An 18889-nucleotide genomic window follows, 5' to 3' on the forward strand; every position below is an offset into this window, starting at 1 on the left:
ATATAATAACAAAAGTAATGGATGGATAGCTGCAAAATCGATATTATTTTTGTTATATCCAAAAGTGAGAATGTCAAAACTAGATAATAATAATAATATTTAGTAAAAAAGATGGAACCAGACCAACTATAGTACACTTCGTTTGTAGTCATTCGTTTGATATATTGGAATCATGTTCCATTGGAAAAAAAAGGTGATGACCAGTTCATTAGATTTTTCAAAAGAATCTTCAATTAGCAAGGATTGTAAAATTAAATTAAAAAAAAGGTGGAGATTGTGAACTGACACTAGTTGATAAAAGGGTAACTCAAGAGACCAATCACATTTATTATTCGCATATTTATTTATATATTATAGAGATATTTATATATATATATATATATATATTTTAAAAAAGTAGAAAGGAATCATTCATCATGAGATTACTTCAATCTATTATTATATTCATTGTAACATTGGTTGCATTGTATGATGTTGTAGCTGCATCATACTTGTTCTCTGGCTCTTTGAGTGCCATGGAATCATCACATAAACATAGTCAAGTACCAAAGGGTTGGTTATCAACAAAGAGATTTATTCCATCTGATCATACCATCACTTTAACATTTGCACTTAGACTTCGTAACATGAATTTATTAGAGGTATGATAGAGATAAATAAATAGAGTTATGTATAGAGGTTAATACTTACTTAATTACTTTACTTTTCTTTACATTAGGATATGTTAAATGAAGAAATATCAAATCCAGATTCATCAAACTATAGAAACTATTTGACACGTGATCAAATCAATGAGATGACAATGCCAGATGAAGAGGAATCACATAGATTGAGATACTGGATTGCCAATGAATTGAATGGTGAAATTATCAAAGAGAGTGCTGGTTTTATTGTGACAGAGGTCTCAATCGGCGATGCTCGTCGTGCTTTGGACACTCATTTTGAAAGTTTCAAACACAAGGACACTGGAAAGGAGGTTATCCGTACTTTGGGTCCATACCATATGCCAGCTGAATTGGTTGACGTTGTTCAATTTGTTGGTGGAACTACTCGTTTCCCAAATGCCAAGTTATCGTCACACAGCAAGCCAAACCACCAATTCTTCAATCACGTCGAACAATTAAAGTCGGGCAAGATTGGTGCATCATCCAACTCACCAGTCATTTCTAGAATGTATGCTGGTGACCAATCATTGGCATTCCTTATCTTACCAGTTTGTCAAGATGGATCTACTTCAACCAACTCGCAATCCATCTGCAGTGGTTCATTTACTGGTGTCACAGTTGCATCGACCAACACTGCAGCCATTCAAACCACCTTTACCGCAAGTAATGGTTTGGTTTGTGCTTCTTGCAATGCTTTCCCAAATAGCTTGGCACAAGGTAGTTGCGATCGTTCCAACACTGCACTCAACTTGACCGCATCGACTGTCTATTGTCTCAGTCCAGAGATCTCGTCACCATTGCTCCAAAACTACGTGCCACTCAACCTCACATTCACCACTGGGTACACTGGCGGTCAGTCGTCGACTCCCTTCTCGCTCACCACCTATCTCGGCCAGTTCCTCACCCCACAATTCATCCAACAACTCTACGACATGCCCGCCCTCGAGGGAAGCTACCCACCCAACGCTCCCGTCAGTCCAAACACCGTCGCTGTCGCCGAGTTCCTCGAACAATACTATGCACCAGCCGATCTCGAGCAGTTCTTTAACATGGTCGGTCTCGACCCACGTATTGCCGACCGTGTCAACGTCATTGGCCCAAATAACATCACCAACCCAGGTGGCGAAGCATCCTTGGATATCCAATGGTTGCTCGGTTTGGCTCCAGGCTACAACACCACTTTCTGGTCACTCGCCGGTCTCGTCGACGGTCAAGAACCATTCCTCGAATGGATCACCGATGTATTAAACAGCCCACAAGTCGTCTACACACACAGTGTGTCGTATGGTGACGACGAAGGTTCTCTCTCACTCGACTTTATGCTCCGTATCAACGACGAGTTTATCAAGGCTGGTTCAGTTGGTATCACCATTGTCTTCAGCTCCGGCGATGTGGGGTGCAATAGCAATAGCGAGCCATTAGGTAACTCGTTCCCAGCTTTCCCAGCATCATCTCCCTATGTCCTCGCTGTCGGTGCCACCCAACTCTCAACAAAAACTACACCAGTTTGTTCTGTCAAGGCTGTTGGCATCCTCAGCATTCCATGCAACACTGTCGGTGAAATTTCCAGCAGTATTGCCACTGGCTCTCGTATCACCTCTGGAGGAGGTTTCTCCAATGTCTTTGGTCGTCCATCATACCAAGACAACTTTACTGTCGACTATATCAACACTCATCTCCAAAGTCTTCCAGCCGGTTTTTACAACACCTCTGGTCGTTCCTACCCAGATGTCAGTGCTCTAGGTCACAACTTTTTGGTCATCCTAGCCGGTGAAATTATCCCAGTCGATGGTACAAGTGCCGCCGCCCCAACCATGGCATCTGTCATTGCTATTATCAACGATAGATTAATTCAAAAGGGTCAATCTACTTTAGGTTTTGTAAATCCAACTCTTTATAAGCTATCTGCATCGAATCCAGAAATCTTCCAAGATATTGTTATGGGTGATAATTCATGTTCAGAAGTACTTTGTAACCAATATGGTTTCCCAGCTGTACCAGGTTATGATGCCTCAACTGGTATGGGTAGACCAATCTTTTCAGCTTTAGATCGTGCTATTAGACATGATGATAATTAATTAAATAAATAAATAAAACCTTTTAATATATTAATTACATTTAATTTTACATTATTATATTTATTTATTTGCCTATTTGATTTATATTTATATTTTGTTTATAATTTAGATGAAAGGAATTTTGATTTTAAATCTTTTCTAAGGATTTTACCGGCAGCAGATTTTGGAATTACATCGATTAATACAACACCACCACGAAGTCGTTTGTAATGGGCAACCTTTGGTTCGAGCCATTGTTGAATTTCAGATGGGGAGATTTGTGAATTTGGTTTGATGACTACATAGGCTCGTGGTAATTCACCACAAGTCTCATCGGGTACACCAATAACAGCACAATCTATAATGAGTGGATGTTGAAGGAGTGTACCTTCAAGTTCGGCAGGTGGGACTTGGAACCCCTTATACTTAATCAATTCCTTGAAACGGTCTGTAATGAAACAATATCCATCTTCATCAATATATCCAACATCGCCTGTATGTAGAAAGCCATCTTGGTCGATTACTTCGGCAGTAGCTTTTGGATTCTTGTAATAACCCTTCATGACATTTGGACCCTTGACACAGAGTTCACCGGCTTCACCTATACCCAACAATTTGGTTGGATCAGTCGTATCGATGATCTTGATGACTTGATTGGGAAGTAGAGTACCAACTGATCCAGTCTTGGTCATATTGAATACAGTGAGGAAGATGGTTGGTGATGCTTCTGTCAATCCATATCCTTGTTTCATAGTGACCTTTCCTTTGAATCTCTCTCTGATTGCATTTTCAATGGTTGATGATAGTGGAGCTGCACCACTAAACAACATGCGCAGCGAACTGAGATCGTATTTTGCAACTGCTGGATGCTTGGCCAGCAACACGGCAACTGGAGGTGCAATAAAACTAACGGTCAATTTAAAATCTTGAATGCATCTGAGAAACTCGTCAACATTGAATTTTGGCAATGACACAAACTTTAATCCAGCCGACGGACACACAATGAGGAAAAAGACCATACCATAGATATGGTACATTGGCAATACACTCATTACAGCGTCTTTGGTGGCCAAATAGAATTGGAATTCGGCATTTTGTACTTGCATTGCATTGGCTATTAAATTGGAATGTGTCAATTCAACACCTTTTGGAAGTCCTGTAGTTCCACTTGAAAATGGTAATACTGCAACATCTTCAAGTCCATTAATTTTAACTTTTGGATACTTTAAAAAAGGGAGAGAGAGGAAAGATTAGAATCTTTTTTTTTTTTTAAATATTTAGAATTTAATTTACTTACACTTCCATCATTATCAATTAATTTTGAAATGGAAATTGTATTTGAATCAGATTCATCACCAATAGTGACAATATTTTTAATGGATGGTATTTCTTTTTTAAGGTTACCAATCTTTTGGAGTGCTTCGTGAGTAGAGATAACAACGACTGGATCAACCATACCAATTGTTTTTTTAACTTCTTCCATGTTGTAATCTGGTGAAACAGTGGTTGCAATGGCACCAATAATCAAGATACCATGGAATATAATAAAATATTCTGGTACATTTGGTAAAATAACTCCAACTCTATCTCCTTTTTTAACTCCCAACATTGATAACCCTTTTGCTACCTATAAATTTTAAAAACAAAAAATGTTAGAGAGAGGTTCAAAAGTTGGTCTTCTTCTTCTTGTTTTACATACTCTTTCAATATAATAAATCATTTCAGCACCTGTATATTCTTTGTTTTGAGTTGGATCTATCAATACTTTGCTCGATAGACCATTTTTACGCATCTGTTCAATTACAAATTGAGTGACAGAGATATTTGTTGGGATTGCCAATTCAGGTGATCTTGAATAATAGTATGTCATTGTTTAGTTGTTGTAATATATTAAAAAAAAAAAAAGGTATGAAACTCTTTAAACTATACTGTTACTGCTGAATTGCTGAATATTTCAAGTACTATTTATAAATATATAAAGTCAAAGAGAGAGAGAGAGAAAAAGTTAATAATAAACATTTAATTTAACAATTGTTTCTATTATTGTTGTTGTTGTCAATCTTTAATTGAACGAGAGAGCTTACAATATAAATCTAGATAGAATGAAAAAGAGAGTGAAATAGATAAAGATATTACAAATAAATAATACAATTCGTACGTTTGATAGAATTAAAATGAAGTGGGATAGATAGACAGACAGACAGACAGACAGATATATATGAGAGAGTAAACCGTACCATTGAACGCAATTGGGTGTTTATTAAAAAAAAAGATCTTCGACAATGGTAAATTTCGCCCGTTACCACCCACCCTCCTGCATACACTATTTTAGCATTGAATGATTGGATTGTTTTCCTTTTTCGGTCAAAATGACTGACCGAAAATTTATTGCATGCTGGTCCTGGCTACTGAATAAACCTTAAGGAACCCTCCTCGACCGAGGCTAGTTGTCATGATGATACCATTGGTCGTAATATTGAGTAGTATCATGATATCACGATGGTTTGTTTTTTAAACCACTACACTTGAAAAGGATAGATTTCCAACAACCATTTTATGATTATCTTTTACTAATTTAATCAAACATTATTTTCTATATATTTATCTTTAATTAATATCGATGATTATTGTAGACCTTTGGTTTCCTCTCTATTTTTTAAATTAATATGAACCTGTAATCAAAAATGAAAGTTTTGTTTATATATAATATTCAATTTTATTTCTTTTGTCAATGATTATTGTTAGTGGTAGAGATGATTTCTTTTGAACTTGCTCCCGTTCCTCCTCTTTCTTTAACTTTTTCATAAAAATCGCAAAGATAATCAATGACACTAATGGTTTGACTCTTTTTAGCACAACGCATCAATGCCATAAAATATCCATATGGACTGCTGAGAGTGATGCTATCGACTTGGTCACCTCTAAACAATTTGATATATTCATCCAAGAGATACTGGATAAACTCTAGATTACGCTTATCATCGTTTTGATAAAACACTGGTAGAGGTTTGTTTTCAATCGAGAAAAACTTGGCCATTTCGATGCTGTTTACTTTTTGGTCGTAGCTATAGTGCAGTGAAACGTTGGGTGCCAGTATACGTGCAACGTCAAAGTAACCCTGTGAAAGTATCTTTGACATGGCTTGCACCGATACGACAAATCCATATCGGTTGTGAAAGTGAGAGACCAAATACTCTACCACTCCAAAAAGGTCTCTTTGAATGGCAACCGATACCGCATCTCTTGAACTAATCAAATCAAATTGTACCACACTTTGATTATCTGTTTTCAATATATCTTCTATAAATTGTAATACCTTTATGTTTTTTGATAATAAATTCATCCAATTCATTTTATCTTCTATCATTATTATATTATGAGTATGATTATTATTATTATTATCTTTTTTGTTTCCAATTTTTAAACCATTATTAATATTGTTATTATTATTTTGATTATTGTTAATATTATTTTTTTGATTTAATTTTAATTGAATATAAGATTGTTGAACTATTATTAATGATCCAAATTCACAAATACTTGCAAATCCACATCGATTTAATAAATATTTTATAATTATCTTTTGATTTACATTTCCAACACCATTATTATTATTATTACTATAGTCCAAAAAAACAGTTGAATTATTTAATGCTTCAACAATTAATTGTTTAACTTTATAAATTAAACTATTTAATTGCATATGAATGGTATGTTGACTGATTTTATCACGTAGGATGAAATAGAGTTCTGCCAAACACAAACGATAAAATAGAGACCGACTCTCAACCGATGCGTTGGTGGTTGACACTGGCAATAGAGTTGCAATGGTGTTTTGAATGGTGGTAGAGGGATCGCTCCCCAATATATGTTTATATTTCGACAAGATTGCTATAGCACATTCATAAACTGTTTGAATTGCTGGATAACTTGACGTGGTAGAGGTAGTTGTTGTCGGTTCGGATTTAATAATAGAATTTATAATATAAGGACAAAAAGAACCCAAATCTTTAAAATGTTGTTCTTTTTTCTTTCGAGATGTTGAAGAGGATGGATGAAAGGCGTTGAGGATGGTGGAGAGCGGTGATGATGATGAGGATGGGATGTTTGGGTTTTCGATACAGATGTTATTGTCGATGATTAGTTTTACATTGTTGGTGAGGAGGAGTGCGTGTACAGGGTCTCTAAATATTCGGTTAAAGGGGTACTTTGACAATTTGGCGTGTAGAAACTCGATCATCTCGCTGTTGATGGTGAGTTGGTCAATCTCGTGGTCTTCCATAACTTTGATCCAGAGATCCGATGCCAAATACTGGTTGATCTTTTCCACGCCAACCGTGTCGGTGATGTTGGTCAGGATCTCTTTGCGATTACTTCGTATGCAATAGTTGATCAACTTGATAATCGTCCGTTCCTTGTGTTTCCATAGTCTTGAGAGATAAGTCTCAAATAGATTGAGTCGGTAATCAGTTTGGTCACCACCACTACTACCACTACCACCACCATTATTACATCCATCCAAACTATTTGGTAGAGATGGAGGTTGAAACGACTTAAAGTTATCGATAAAATGGATGGTTTGGTTCCAAATACCAATGTTTCCGTGTACAGTGATGATTCGTTGGAGATAATGTTTGGTTGTTTTAAATCGAGTCAATCTCGATCCACCAACACGCGGACTATTTATCGTAAAGAATAACTCACCAAATTTTTGTGGAAATAGGTCTAATAGCAAACCAATGATTATAGGATCGTCAATTAGTGACAATGACAATGAAGATGCTTCAAACTTGATCGTATCTCCATCTTCTTCAGTGTCAACGATGTTGCCGTTGCCACCAACTACTCCATCCTCTTTTTTGACAACTGATAATAATGTTGATCCACCGCCTGCTCCAGCACCTTTTGATTCTTCAGCACCTTCCAAACGTGATTGTTTCATCGATACAAGTATCTCTTTCAATACGACATAGTATTTATTCTTGATGACCCAATTTAAATCCTTACTAATTTGTTTATAGCTCTTGACCACTTTGTTTCTATGCCATGTCTTGACCAAGTTTCGACTGGGATAATCAAATTGTACATCCAACTCTAGTACCGTTACATTGACTCTTTTAAATATTTCATTGAATAAATATCTATTTCTAAATACTCTTAGTATTATTTCGTCATGTAGTATCATGACTCTTTTTTATCTATTTATCTATCTATCTATCTGTATTTATAAATAATATTATTTGATGATGATAGTTTGGTTGATTATAATTATTATACATTGACAAAGGGAGGGCAATAGTATAGTAGTAGTAGCAGCATAACACATAATATAATTCAAAATTGTATTGTATGATGATGATGTTGTTGTTGTTGATGATGTTGTTATTGTTGTCTGGATGGCTGGCTGACTGTTATTGTTGTATGTGTTAAATAGCTATGGTAGTTATTTACAAAAAGATATAAGGTAAATTGGATTGTTCATTTACTTTTATGGAACCATAATCGATAACACATACACACATTTACCAACACAACACATATATACCACCACCACTCTTTTCTTCACACTGCTACACAATGATGAGATTTAAACACAACGAAGCATAGATTCAATATCATAATATAATTTAATTCATCTAGCTTGTTGTTGTTGTCGTCGATGAGAGAGATGAGTGAGTGAAATGGCAGTAATAGCTGATAATTAAAAGGGGAGGGTGGGGGAATGAGGAATGTTTTGTCTCCAGACTTTTTTTTTTTTTTTTGGTTTCTTTGTAAATGTTATTTGGTTTAATTTATTTAATTTACTTTACTTTGAGATTAAAGAAATAATTTTCTCTGAAGCTTTTTGAATGGATGGATGTGGTGATAAAGATTTAAGGGATTTGATGGGTTGAGCGATTGGTTGTGATTTGAGATAGGTAGAGTGTTTTGGTGAAGTTGATAAAACGAGAATGATTTTAATGGCAGTCATTTGTGGAGCGACTGTAACATTCTCAATCTCCAAATACTCTAAAAGGAACGATACAATCTCTCCCTTTACCAAAAAGTCTTGATTCTCAACATTGGTAATTAAAATGGCAATCGCTTCAAGTCCCAACATTCTAAGTGCTTCAAATCCAGAATCTAAAAATGAATAATATTTCTCTAATATCATTTGTCTTTGTGGTCCATCATTTATAATTTCTTGTGTATATTCTAAAAAATAAAAAGAAATAAATAAAAGAAAATAAATATTAATATTTATCATTAAGTTTCTTTTTTTTTTTGTTTTTTTTCATTTCTTACTAAGAGGTAATAATTTTGAAAGAGCAGAAGCAATACGAAGATTGAAACCATCATTTTGAGCATTTACAAACATATCTAAAAGTATTTCAACTCCACCCATTTTAACAAACTCTTCTTGAATGGCAGATGATTCGAGTAACATGGTCAAACACCATACAATCTGTAGTCGAACCAATTCATTTGGATGAGATAATTGTTGGATGAGGATTGGAATACCACCCTTGGCCATAACCTCCAAGACATTAACATCTCGGTGACACAATTGTTGTAATATTCTAATACTTGCAAATAATATATTCTCTGATCTTTGTCCATTTAAAAATTGAATCAATGTATTAATTCCCAATAAATTTCTAAATAATTCTGATAATTCATCTAAAAAAAAAAAAGAATGATTGAATGTTAGTTAAACTATGATCAATATATTGATATTATTCTTTTCTATTTACCATTTTCTAAAAATAAAGTCAAAGATTTTAAAATTAATAATTGAACATCTTCAAATCTAGTACCAAGTAATTCAAAGATGAGTGGTAAGAAATCGACTTGTAAGAGGTATGGGAAATTATCTGGATTCTTGCTAAGAGCTTCAATGGTTTGAGCTGCACGAGAAAGGTTGGCCAATGTAGGTGATGAAATGAGATCTTGAACAAGTTGAACAATCTTGTTGATCTTTTCTTGTTTTTCTGGAACCATTTCAACTGTGACAGTGGCAGCGGAACCAGAGATATTATTATCAGATGATGATTTGGGGATTGGAGAAGTTGATGAACTTTCAGGTTTGGTGAATCTTTGCAAAGTATGTAATGGTTGACGAAGGACCTTTAGGATAGTTTGGAACGAAGGACGGAGAGAGGGATCAGATGATATACATAGACGAATGAGCTTGTCAATAGTGAATGGACAATTGGGTAGTGATGGACGACTATAATAAGTGTATCCATTGACAACATTGTGGCCAAGTGTCGATAGTTTAATATCACGTCCAAACATTTCCCACAACAAAACACCAAAACTAAAAACATCAACCTTGGTATCATAGCCTCCTTTTCCACCCGACAATACATTGAATAATTCAGGTGCCATATATTGAGTATGTAAAAGTGATGTCATTCTTTGTGTTGTCATTAATCTCTTTCTAATAGTTTCATCTTTTAAATTTGCAAATCCATAATCTTTAATATAAACTTTTAAATCTGAATTTAACTATAGAAAATAGAGAAATAGAAAAAGAAGGTTAAAATTAAATAATGTACATTATTTTTCCATTTTTTTTTTCTATTTCCTCCTTACAAGAATATTTTTTGGATGTAAACTTCTATGAACAATATTAAAAGAATGTAAAAATGACATTGCAGAAGCAATTTCCTCTGCAATTCTAATGACAAATGATAATTCACTTCTATCATCAACATTTTTCAAAACAATATCCAAATTATTTCCAGTAATATATTCTGTAAATGTATTAAATGTGGAAGTAATTGATGCCCCCATTAATGATAATATATTTGGATGTTTAATTGATCTAAAAATTAAAAAATAATAATTAATTAATATTTATCTTTTTTTCTTTTTTTTCTTTTTCTTCTATTTTACATTAATTGTTCAATTTCATTAAATAATAATGGAGTTGATTGAGGAGGAATAAAACTCCAAGATTTTCCAATGATTCTTTTGTCTTTGTAGATACCGGCTCTTGAAGATTGACCATGATTACCTGTTCCAATTGATTCTTGGGTATTGATTTCTTGTTTAATGTACCATACTCGATCGGTCATTGCACTTGGAGTCATCGATGTCATTGGTGGTGAGTTGACATTGATAGACATTTCTTCAAAATCATTCTCACAAAGAATCTTTTGAACTAGGTCTTCATCGACTTGTTGTTGCTTTTGCATGATATGAATCTTGTGAACATCCTCTGGTGACATGGTATAGTGTTGTTGTGCCAAGTAGTTTGGTTTGACGTGTACTGGTGATTGCTCGGCAGCATTATTCAATGCACTACTACCCAAATTATTGGCATTGGCAAATTTAATGTTTGAATTGGAGTCTTTAAACAATGAAATCATTTCATCCAACATTTTGTCACTATTTTGTGTCGACGATGACGAAGGTGGTGATAGAGTTGAACTTGATAATGTTGAAATGGGTGTTGGTGCCTTTGGTGAACTCACCGCAATATCAACTGGTGCTCCCAATTTAGATGCTGGTCTAATTGTACCTGTTCCTGATGTTATATTTGATACTCCTGTTGGTAGTTTGATTTGTTGTTGTTCAACTACTACTGGAGTAGAAGTAGTATCTTGTTGTTTAGGTTGAGTCGGTTTGACAACTGCAGGAGTTGGTTGAGATGATGTAGTGACTGGAGTTGGGATGGGGATAGTGTCAGTGCCAAACGACTCGATCATTTGATCCAATAAATCAGCTGCATCAATTGCCTCTCTTGCCAATGCTGACACCTTGTCTGGTGATGATCTCTTTGAACTAGATAAACTTTGTTGTCCTGATGATGTTAAAGTTGACTGTTGTGGTTGAGGAGGAGGAGGAGGAGGTACTTGCAAAGTGACAGCTGCTACAACAGGTGGAGCAACGTTGGAAGCAGCCAAAGAAGGACTCTCATAAATAGATTGATCAATAATCTTTGATGGGTTGGTGGTAGTACTAGTAACGGAAGTGGTTGCAGGCGATGGAGGGTTAGATGTAGAAGTAGTCGAAGTTGCCGAGGATAATCTACCAGCAGCACCACCTCTTGCAATATGTGATGATTGTTTTCTCTTTGTTTGTAATGTATTGTCTTTGTAGAATGCTTCCAAGTCTTTAAGAGTACTCTCTAGATCCAATTGAGAGGTGAGACGTAGACTCTTGACACGAGCATTCTGGTTTTGTTGATCGGCAATGACCGACTTTCGAATGGACTGATCAGGGCCCACCGACATGTCATTCAACAGAGTCTCTAGATAATCAAAGTCACTGTGTATGCCTTCATGATGTGATACACGTGATTTTCTACGCTCCAACGTCGGGGATATCTGTTGTTGACTATTGACTTGTTGTGATGATGTTGTTGGGTCTGATGATTGGTCAGCAGCATTCTTTTTTTGTTCTGACATTTCTGCTTCAGACATCATCTCCCTTAATAAATCATCTAAATAATGTTCTAAATATATTTAAAAGAATGAGATAGATAGATAGATAGAGAAAGGGGAGAGAGAAAGGGAGAGATTAATATCATATCATGATTTACATGTCCTCTCTCTCTTCAATTCAAAAAGTTACGTACCTGTCATGGTTTTAAATAGTGATTATATATATATAATAACAATACTAAATATATGTATATGTATGTATGTATGTTATCTATTTCTATATTTGATATTGATAATTTCTATTGATGATGTTGATGATGATACTAGACTAGTATAGATGGTTGGATGGGATGGATGGATTGAGTTGGATGGATTGAGTTGATTATTTCAAACCACCTTTAATTACACCCACTTTTAAAAAACAAACAAACAAACACACAACAGATAAGGTTGGGTTATATATGTGTGATTGTGTCTCTCCCTTTTTAGGTTCTCTCTCTCTCTCTCTCTCTCTCTATGTGTATATAAATATAAAGTATCTTGTGATCTTTTTTATATAAATAAACAATCAAAGTGTGGACATACTATACAATACCCATATTGTGTTCACGCTTGGTAGATTCTTTTTCTCTTTTATACACCAACAAACAAACAAAGCCATTGTTCAAAGAAAAAATAGTTGGATTGGTTTTTTTTTTATCGCTTGCAATGGTGTGGCGTTGGTTGTGTGTGATTTGGGCTTGGATCACCCAATAACCATCTATTATCTATTTGGGGGTGTGTGAATTGGTTTAAGCACCACTATTCTTCTATGTGAGAGAGAGATCTGATCGATTGATTGATTGATTGATTGATTGAGTGTAATATATTGTTATAACTCTTTTTATTTTTATTTCTATAAATATTCAGGGAATACATAAAGAGATAATAATTCAGTTGGATCAACATCGTCGGCAGTATCAAGTTTATGGACTAGACCAAGTTTCTCTAAAACTTTGATCGATGGTATATTGGTAGAGACGGTAGTACCAACTATATTACTGATACCTAGTCTAGTTTGACCATCTTGAATGATTGCTTTGGTGGCTTCAATAGTGTATCCTTGGTGTTCGAATTGTTTACGTAGTGCATAGCCAATGTTGACTTCATCCTCTCTTGCAATCCACTTTCTCTTGACCAATCCACATGTACCCAATGATTGATGATCCTCTTTTCTAATGACATGCATCATACCGTATCCATTGACAGTATAACTGTTGATGATATTTCTTACATAGGCCCTTGCAAGTTCCAATGTTCTTAGACCACGATCACCAATATATCTTATAACTTGTTCTTGATTAAAGATATCATATATAACTTGTGCATCTATATCATCATCTCTAAATTTGACTACATATAATCTATCTGTTTCACAAATAATATCTTCTTTATTTATCATTGTATCTCTATAACTTAAGTTGTCTTGTTAAGACTTGTCGGTTCATCGTCACTTTGCATAGCAAGCCACAACAGGCTTTCGTTTTTTTTTTTTTTTTTTAGCAAAGATAATCTTGGAGAATCCCAGGGCAAACAAATATTATAGTTTGTTCAAATTTCCTCTAAACTCATTATTTAAAGATACAGATAACTAACACCAATATAGTTTGTAAGAATGACTTTAAAGTCTATCTATCTTTGATTTGAAGTTCAATGTGTACCTTTCGTTTGCCTTCTTTCGGCTGACGTTGATTTACACTTTTTTTTGTTTTTAGCCGTGCGGCTCGGACGGTTGATTGATCGCATCTATAGTGCTTGTCTTGCAGACGAGGAAACTGGCTTCGGATCTTTTTGAGAAGTTGTTTGTCGTTTGGGATTCGATTCTACACTATCTTCTGTCTGCTTGCCTATTATTATTATTTAATTAAAATAGTTTAGTTTCGGCTAGAGCACACACGCTCGTATTTACTTTGCAACTTCATTCCTTTTTTTTTTTTAGTGCAACACACTCCTTCTCTCACACAATACACTTAATCATATTATTTATTCATACCCACATACTTTTTCGTATCGTAATTTGAAAATCAACCAATAGAATCAACTAAAGTTTAGTTAGCTATACAAACAAAAATATTTTAGATTTATTCATTATATATATATATACATATAAACAACACATTTATATACTACTAGGCTTTTATATTACTTTACTTTACTTTACTTTACTTTTCATACACTCATCATCATATCTACTATTTAATTTTAATTTTTTTTTTTTTTTAATAAGATGGTGATTAAACAATATTATAGAACTCCAGCATTATCAAAATCATCATTAAATGATTTAACAACCAAATTACAAAGACATGGAGTAAAGGATTTGGTATCGATTGAATCAGAGTTTTGTTTCAACGTCCAAATGCCAGACACTGTCCAAATGAACAAGGAACAAGTTGATATATTGGAATGGTTATTATCAGAGACTTTTGAACGTCAATTGTTTGGTGAAACCTCCTTCCTTTCATCAACATCATCAGTTGTCATTGAAGTTGGACCAAGAATGAACTTTACAACCACTTATTCTACCAATGCCACATCGATTTGTCAAGCTTGTAGATTAGAGTTTGTAGAGCGTATAGAACGTTCACGTAGATACCGTTTGGTTTTGGCCGATGGTGTTGAAAAGCTTAGTCTGGAACACCTTCAAATCTGTATCGACGAGGTACACGACAGAATGACAGAATGTCTCTATCCAACACCAATCAAATCATTTGCTCCAGGTGTCGTTCCAAAACCAGTACAATGGATTCCACTCATGGAAGAGGGTCGTCAAGCTCTTGAACGTGTCAACAAGGATATGGGTCTAGCTTTTGATGAACATGATCTTTCACTCTATTGTGATCTATTCATTAATCAATTAAAACGTAATCCAACAGATGTTGAATGTTTTGATATTGGTCAATCAAATAGTGAACATTCAAGGTATCTAAAAAAAAACAAAAAAAACAAAAAAAAAACAAAGGAGATCCTTTTAAATATTAACAACTTTTCTTTTACTTTTCTTTAGACATTGGTTCTTTAATGGTAAATTAATTATTGATGGAGTACCAACACAAAAAACATTATTCCAAATTGTTAAAGATACATTAAAAGCAAATCCAAATAATTCTTTAATTGCTTTTTGTGATAATTCAAGTGCTATTACGTAAATATACAATACAATATAAAGATATATGTATTTCATTTATTAATTTAATTTAATTTTAATTTTAATTTTAGAGGATTTAAAACAAAAGTATTAATACCAAAAACACCAATTGATTCATCACCATATGAAATTGGGGAAAGAGAACAACCAATTATATTTACAGCAGAGACACATAATTTCCCATCTGGTGTAGCTCCATTCCCAGGTGCAGAGACTGGTACAGGTGGTAGAATTAGAGATACACATGCAACTGGTAGAGGATCACTTGTTGTTGCTGGTACTGTAGGTTATTGTGTTGGTAACCTCAACATTGAGGATTATGACTTGCCATGGGAATCAAAGGATTTCAAGTATCCAGAGAATTTGGCCAATCCACTAAAGATCGAGGTGGAAGCGTCCAATGGTGCATCAGACTATGGTAACAAGTTTGGTGAACCTGTTATCGTTGGTTTTACCCGTTCATTTGGTTTGAGAAACGAGGATGGTGAACGTCGTGAATGGATCAAGCCAATTATGTTTTCGGGTGGTTTGGGTGCAATGGATGAACGTCATCTTAAAAAGGAACAACCTGAAAAGGGTATGGTGGTGGTCAAGGCTGGTGGTCCTGCTTACCGTATTGGTATGGGTGGAGGTGCCGCCTCGTCAATGGTTGGTGGTGACAATAAGGTCGAGTTGGACTTTTCGGCCGTGCAAAGAGGTGATGCCGAGATGGGTCAGAAACTCAACCGTGTCGTGCGTGCCTGTGTAGAGAATGAAATGTTCCAACACTTGAACCCAATCGTCAGTGTACACGACCAGGGTGCAGGTGGTGCAGGCAATGTATGCAAAGAGATTGTTGATCCGTTGGGGGCTGTCATTCACCTCGACCGTTTCAACGTAGGAGATCCAACCTTGTCGGCGATGGAGATTTGGGGTGCCGAGTATCAAGAACAAGACGCTCTGTTGATGCGTGCCGAGCACCGTCCTTTCCTCGAGCAGTTGAGCAAGCGTGAGCGTCTGCCAGTCGCCTTTGTCGGCGACGTCACTGGTGACGGACAGGCTGTCCTCGTCGACGACCGTACTGGACAGACACCCGTCAACCTTCCACTTGAAAAGATTCTTGCAAAGATGGAGCCAAAGACATTCCACATGGACAGAATCGCTCCAAAACTAGCTCCACTTGTTTTACCAGCCAATCTTACAGTGCCACAGGCATTGGAACGTGTACTACGTTTACTTGCAGTTGGTTCGAAGCGTTTCCTTACCAACAAGGTCGATAGAGCTGTAACGGGCTTGGTTGCACGCCAACAATGCGTCGGTCCACTCCACACTCCATTGTCCAACGTCGGTATCATTGCGAGTGGGTATTTTGGCGTGACAGGCGCTGCTACATCGGTTGGTGAGCAGCCCATCAAGGGACTGATCAGTCCACAAGCAATGGCATACTTGACCGTCGGTGAAGCACTCACCAATCTCGTGTGGGCTCAAATCTCTGCACTCGAAGATGTAAAGTGTTCGGGCAACTGGATGTGGGCTGCCAAACTCAAGGGTGAAGGTGCACGTCTCTATGACGCAGCCGTCGCCATGCACGATGCCATGGTAGAACTTGGAATCGCCATTGACGGTGGCAAGGATAGTTTGAGTATGGCTGCTCGTGCTCCATCCTCTACACCAGGTACACCAGACGAGCTTGTCAAGGCACCAGGTGCATTGGTCGTCTCAACCTATGTTCGTTGTACCGATATCACCGCCACCATCACTCCAGACCTCAAACTCTACAACCAGGATGACTCTGCTCTCATCTATATTGATTTGGGTGCAGGAAACAACTTCCTCGGAGGTAGTGCACTCGCCCAAGTATTTGGTCAAATTGGTAACGACCAACCACACCAAGACGTACAACTCGTCAAACGTTTCTTTAACGCCATTCAACACCTTGTACGTGAACGTCTCATCACTGCTGGTCACGACCGTAGTGACGGTGGTCTCATCACCACCCTCATCGAAATGGCACTTGCCGGCAACCGTGGTATATCCGTCTCACTCTCTGCCACAGAGAATATCTTTAAACTACTCTTTTCCGAAGAATTGGGTGCAGTTGTCGAATGCAAGCGTGCCGACCAACAAAAGGTAATGGAAATTTTACAAGATGCTCGTATCCCATCTTATTATATCGGTCATACCAATGTCTCTGGTAAAACATCAGACAGAGTAACAGTCAAAGTTGGTGATCAAATAGTATTGGATGAAGCATTAGAGACTGTATCATTTTGGTGGGAGGAAACATCGTATCGTTTGGAAAAGTTACAAGCTGAACACGCTAGTGTAGAGTCTGAATTTAACGAGCTTCAAAAACGTGTCAAACAAGGTAATGGAAAAGGACCAAATTACAAGATGTCATTCAAAGCACAACCATCTGCCGTATCTGTAGACACATCGATTGTACTTAGTTCAGCACCCAAGGTTGCTATCATTCGTGAAGAAGGTAGCAATGGAGACAGAGAGATGGCTGCCGCTTTTACATTGGCCGGTTTCCAAGCATGGGACATTACCATGTCTGATCTACTCGACGGACGTATCCAACTCGACCAACGATTCCGTGGTGTTGCCTTTGTTGGTGGTTTCTCGTATGGTGATGTCTTGGACAGTGCCAAGGGATGGGCTGGCAGCATCCGTTTCAACCAATCGGTTGCCAAGCAATTTGACGCCTTTTATGACCGTCCAGACACCTTTTCACTCGGTCTCTGCAACGGTTGTCAATTGATGGCTCTACTCGGATGGGTTCCGTGGAGAGGAATTGCCGACCAACTCCAACCACGTTTTATCCACAATGCATCGGGAAGATTCGAGTCGCGTTGGATTACCGTCTCGATTGCCGAGAGCAAGGCTGTTTTACTCAAGGGTATGGAGGGATCCGTCTTGGGTTGCTGGGCACAACATGGCGAGGGCCGTGCCTACTTTCCAGACCCAGACACTCTCAAGCAAATCAAACAACTCGGGCTTGCACCAGTCCGTTATGTCGATGACTCTTGCCAACCAACTGAAACCTATCCACACAATCCATCTGGCACCCCAGAAGGTATTGCTGGTCTCTGCTCCAAAGACGGTCGTCATCTTGCACTCATGCCTCATCCAGAACGTTCCTTTATGTCTTGGCAATGGCCTTGGATGCCAGAACACATTCAAACTCAAGTTGGTGGTCTCAATCAACCAAGTCCTTGGTTGAAAATCTTCCAAAATGCTAAATCTTTTGTTGACAACAGTACTGTTAAACAATAAATTAATAATAAACAAAAAGATATCTTTTTTAATAAAATAGTCGATCTATAATAATAAATGATCTTTGTTAATTTGATTGTTTTTTGGAAAATAGTAGTGAATTATTTGTATTATTAATAGTTTAAGTTTCATAGAGAGTCTTGTAAGAGAAGGGAGAGAAAGATTTACCATCACCTATAGATATATAGAAATAAGAATAAGAATAAGAATAAAGAGTAACGTTAGTATAGTATAGTATAGTAAGATCATCTAGCTGCTAAAAATTACCAATATAAAACTTATTTTGGAATTCTACCCAGTGTATTACAACAGTCTACATAGTTAGACCTCAACCAACCAATTTCCGCC

The 18889-nt window shown here is 36.6% G+C and overlaps 5 protein-coding genes across 5 annotated transcripts; 2 read left to right on the forward strand and 3 right to left on the reverse strand.

Annotated features, from left to right (window-relative positions):
* Nucleotides 1-111: 111 nt before the first annotated feature.
* DFA_09883 (uncharacterized protein) lies at nt 112-2743 on the forward strand (the record flags this gene model as incomplete). Its single annotated transcript, XM_004351728.1, has 3 exons — nt 112-131; nt 398-641; nt 719-2743. 3 exons carry the CDS (start codon nt 112-114, stop codon nt 2741-2743), a joined length of 2289 nt encoding a protein of 762 aa, XP_004351780.1.
* Nucleotides 2744-2841: 98 nt separating this feature from the next.
* 4cl1 (4-coumarate-CoA ligase) lies at nt 2842-4592 on the reverse strand (the record flags this gene model as incomplete). Its single annotated transcript, XM_004351729.1, has 3 exons — nt 2842-3945; nt 4020-4349; nt 4422-4592. The coding sequence occupies 3 exons, from the start codon at nt 4590-4592 to the stop codon at nt 2842-2844; spliced, it is 1605 nt and encodes a 534-aa protein (XP_004351781.1).
* Nucleotides 4593-5450: 858 nt separating this feature from the next.
* On the reverse strand, nt 5451-12297 carry DFA_09885 (armadillo repeat-containing protein; the record flags this gene model as incomplete). Its single annotated transcript, XM_004351730.1, has 7 exons — nt 5451-7863; nt 8533-8917; nt 9008-9382; nt 9457-10213; nt 10301-10532; nt 10604-12167; nt 12291-12297. 7 exons carry the CDS (start codon nt 12295-12297, stop codon nt 5451-5453), a joined length of 5733 nt encoding a protein of 1910 aa, XP_004351782.1.
* Nucleotides 12298-12991: 694 nt separating this feature from the next.
* DFA_09886 (uncharacterized protein) lies at nt 12992-13537 on the reverse strand (the record flags this gene model as incomplete). The annotated part of the gene is made up of 1 exon (XM_004351731.1): nt 12992-13537. One exon carries the CDS (start codon nt 13535-13537, stop codon nt 12992-12994), a length of 546 nt encoding a protein of 181 aa, XP_004351783.1.
* An 825-nt stretch (nt 13538-14362) lies between these two features.
* Nucleotides 14363-18541, forward strand: purL (phosphoribosylformylglycinamide synthase; the record flags this gene model as incomplete). Its single annotated transcript, XM_004351732.1, has 3 exons — nt 14363-15057; nt 15143-15280; nt 15355-18541. The coding sequence occupies 3 exons, from the start codon at nt 14363-14365 to the stop codon at nt 18539-18541; spliced, it is 4020 nt and encodes a 1339-aa protein (XP_004351784.1).
* Nucleotides 18542-18889: the final 348 nt, after the last annotated feature.

The sequence above is a fragment of the Cavenderia fasciculata genome (assembly GCF_000203815.1).
Source record: "Cavenderia fasciculata unplaced genomic scaffold Scf_EU5ZYIE02H8LDV-5, whole genome shotgun sequence".
Taxonomy (NCBI): domain Eukaryota; phylum Evosea; class Eumycetozoa; order Acytosteliales; family Cavenderiaceae; genus Cavenderia; species Cavenderia fasciculata.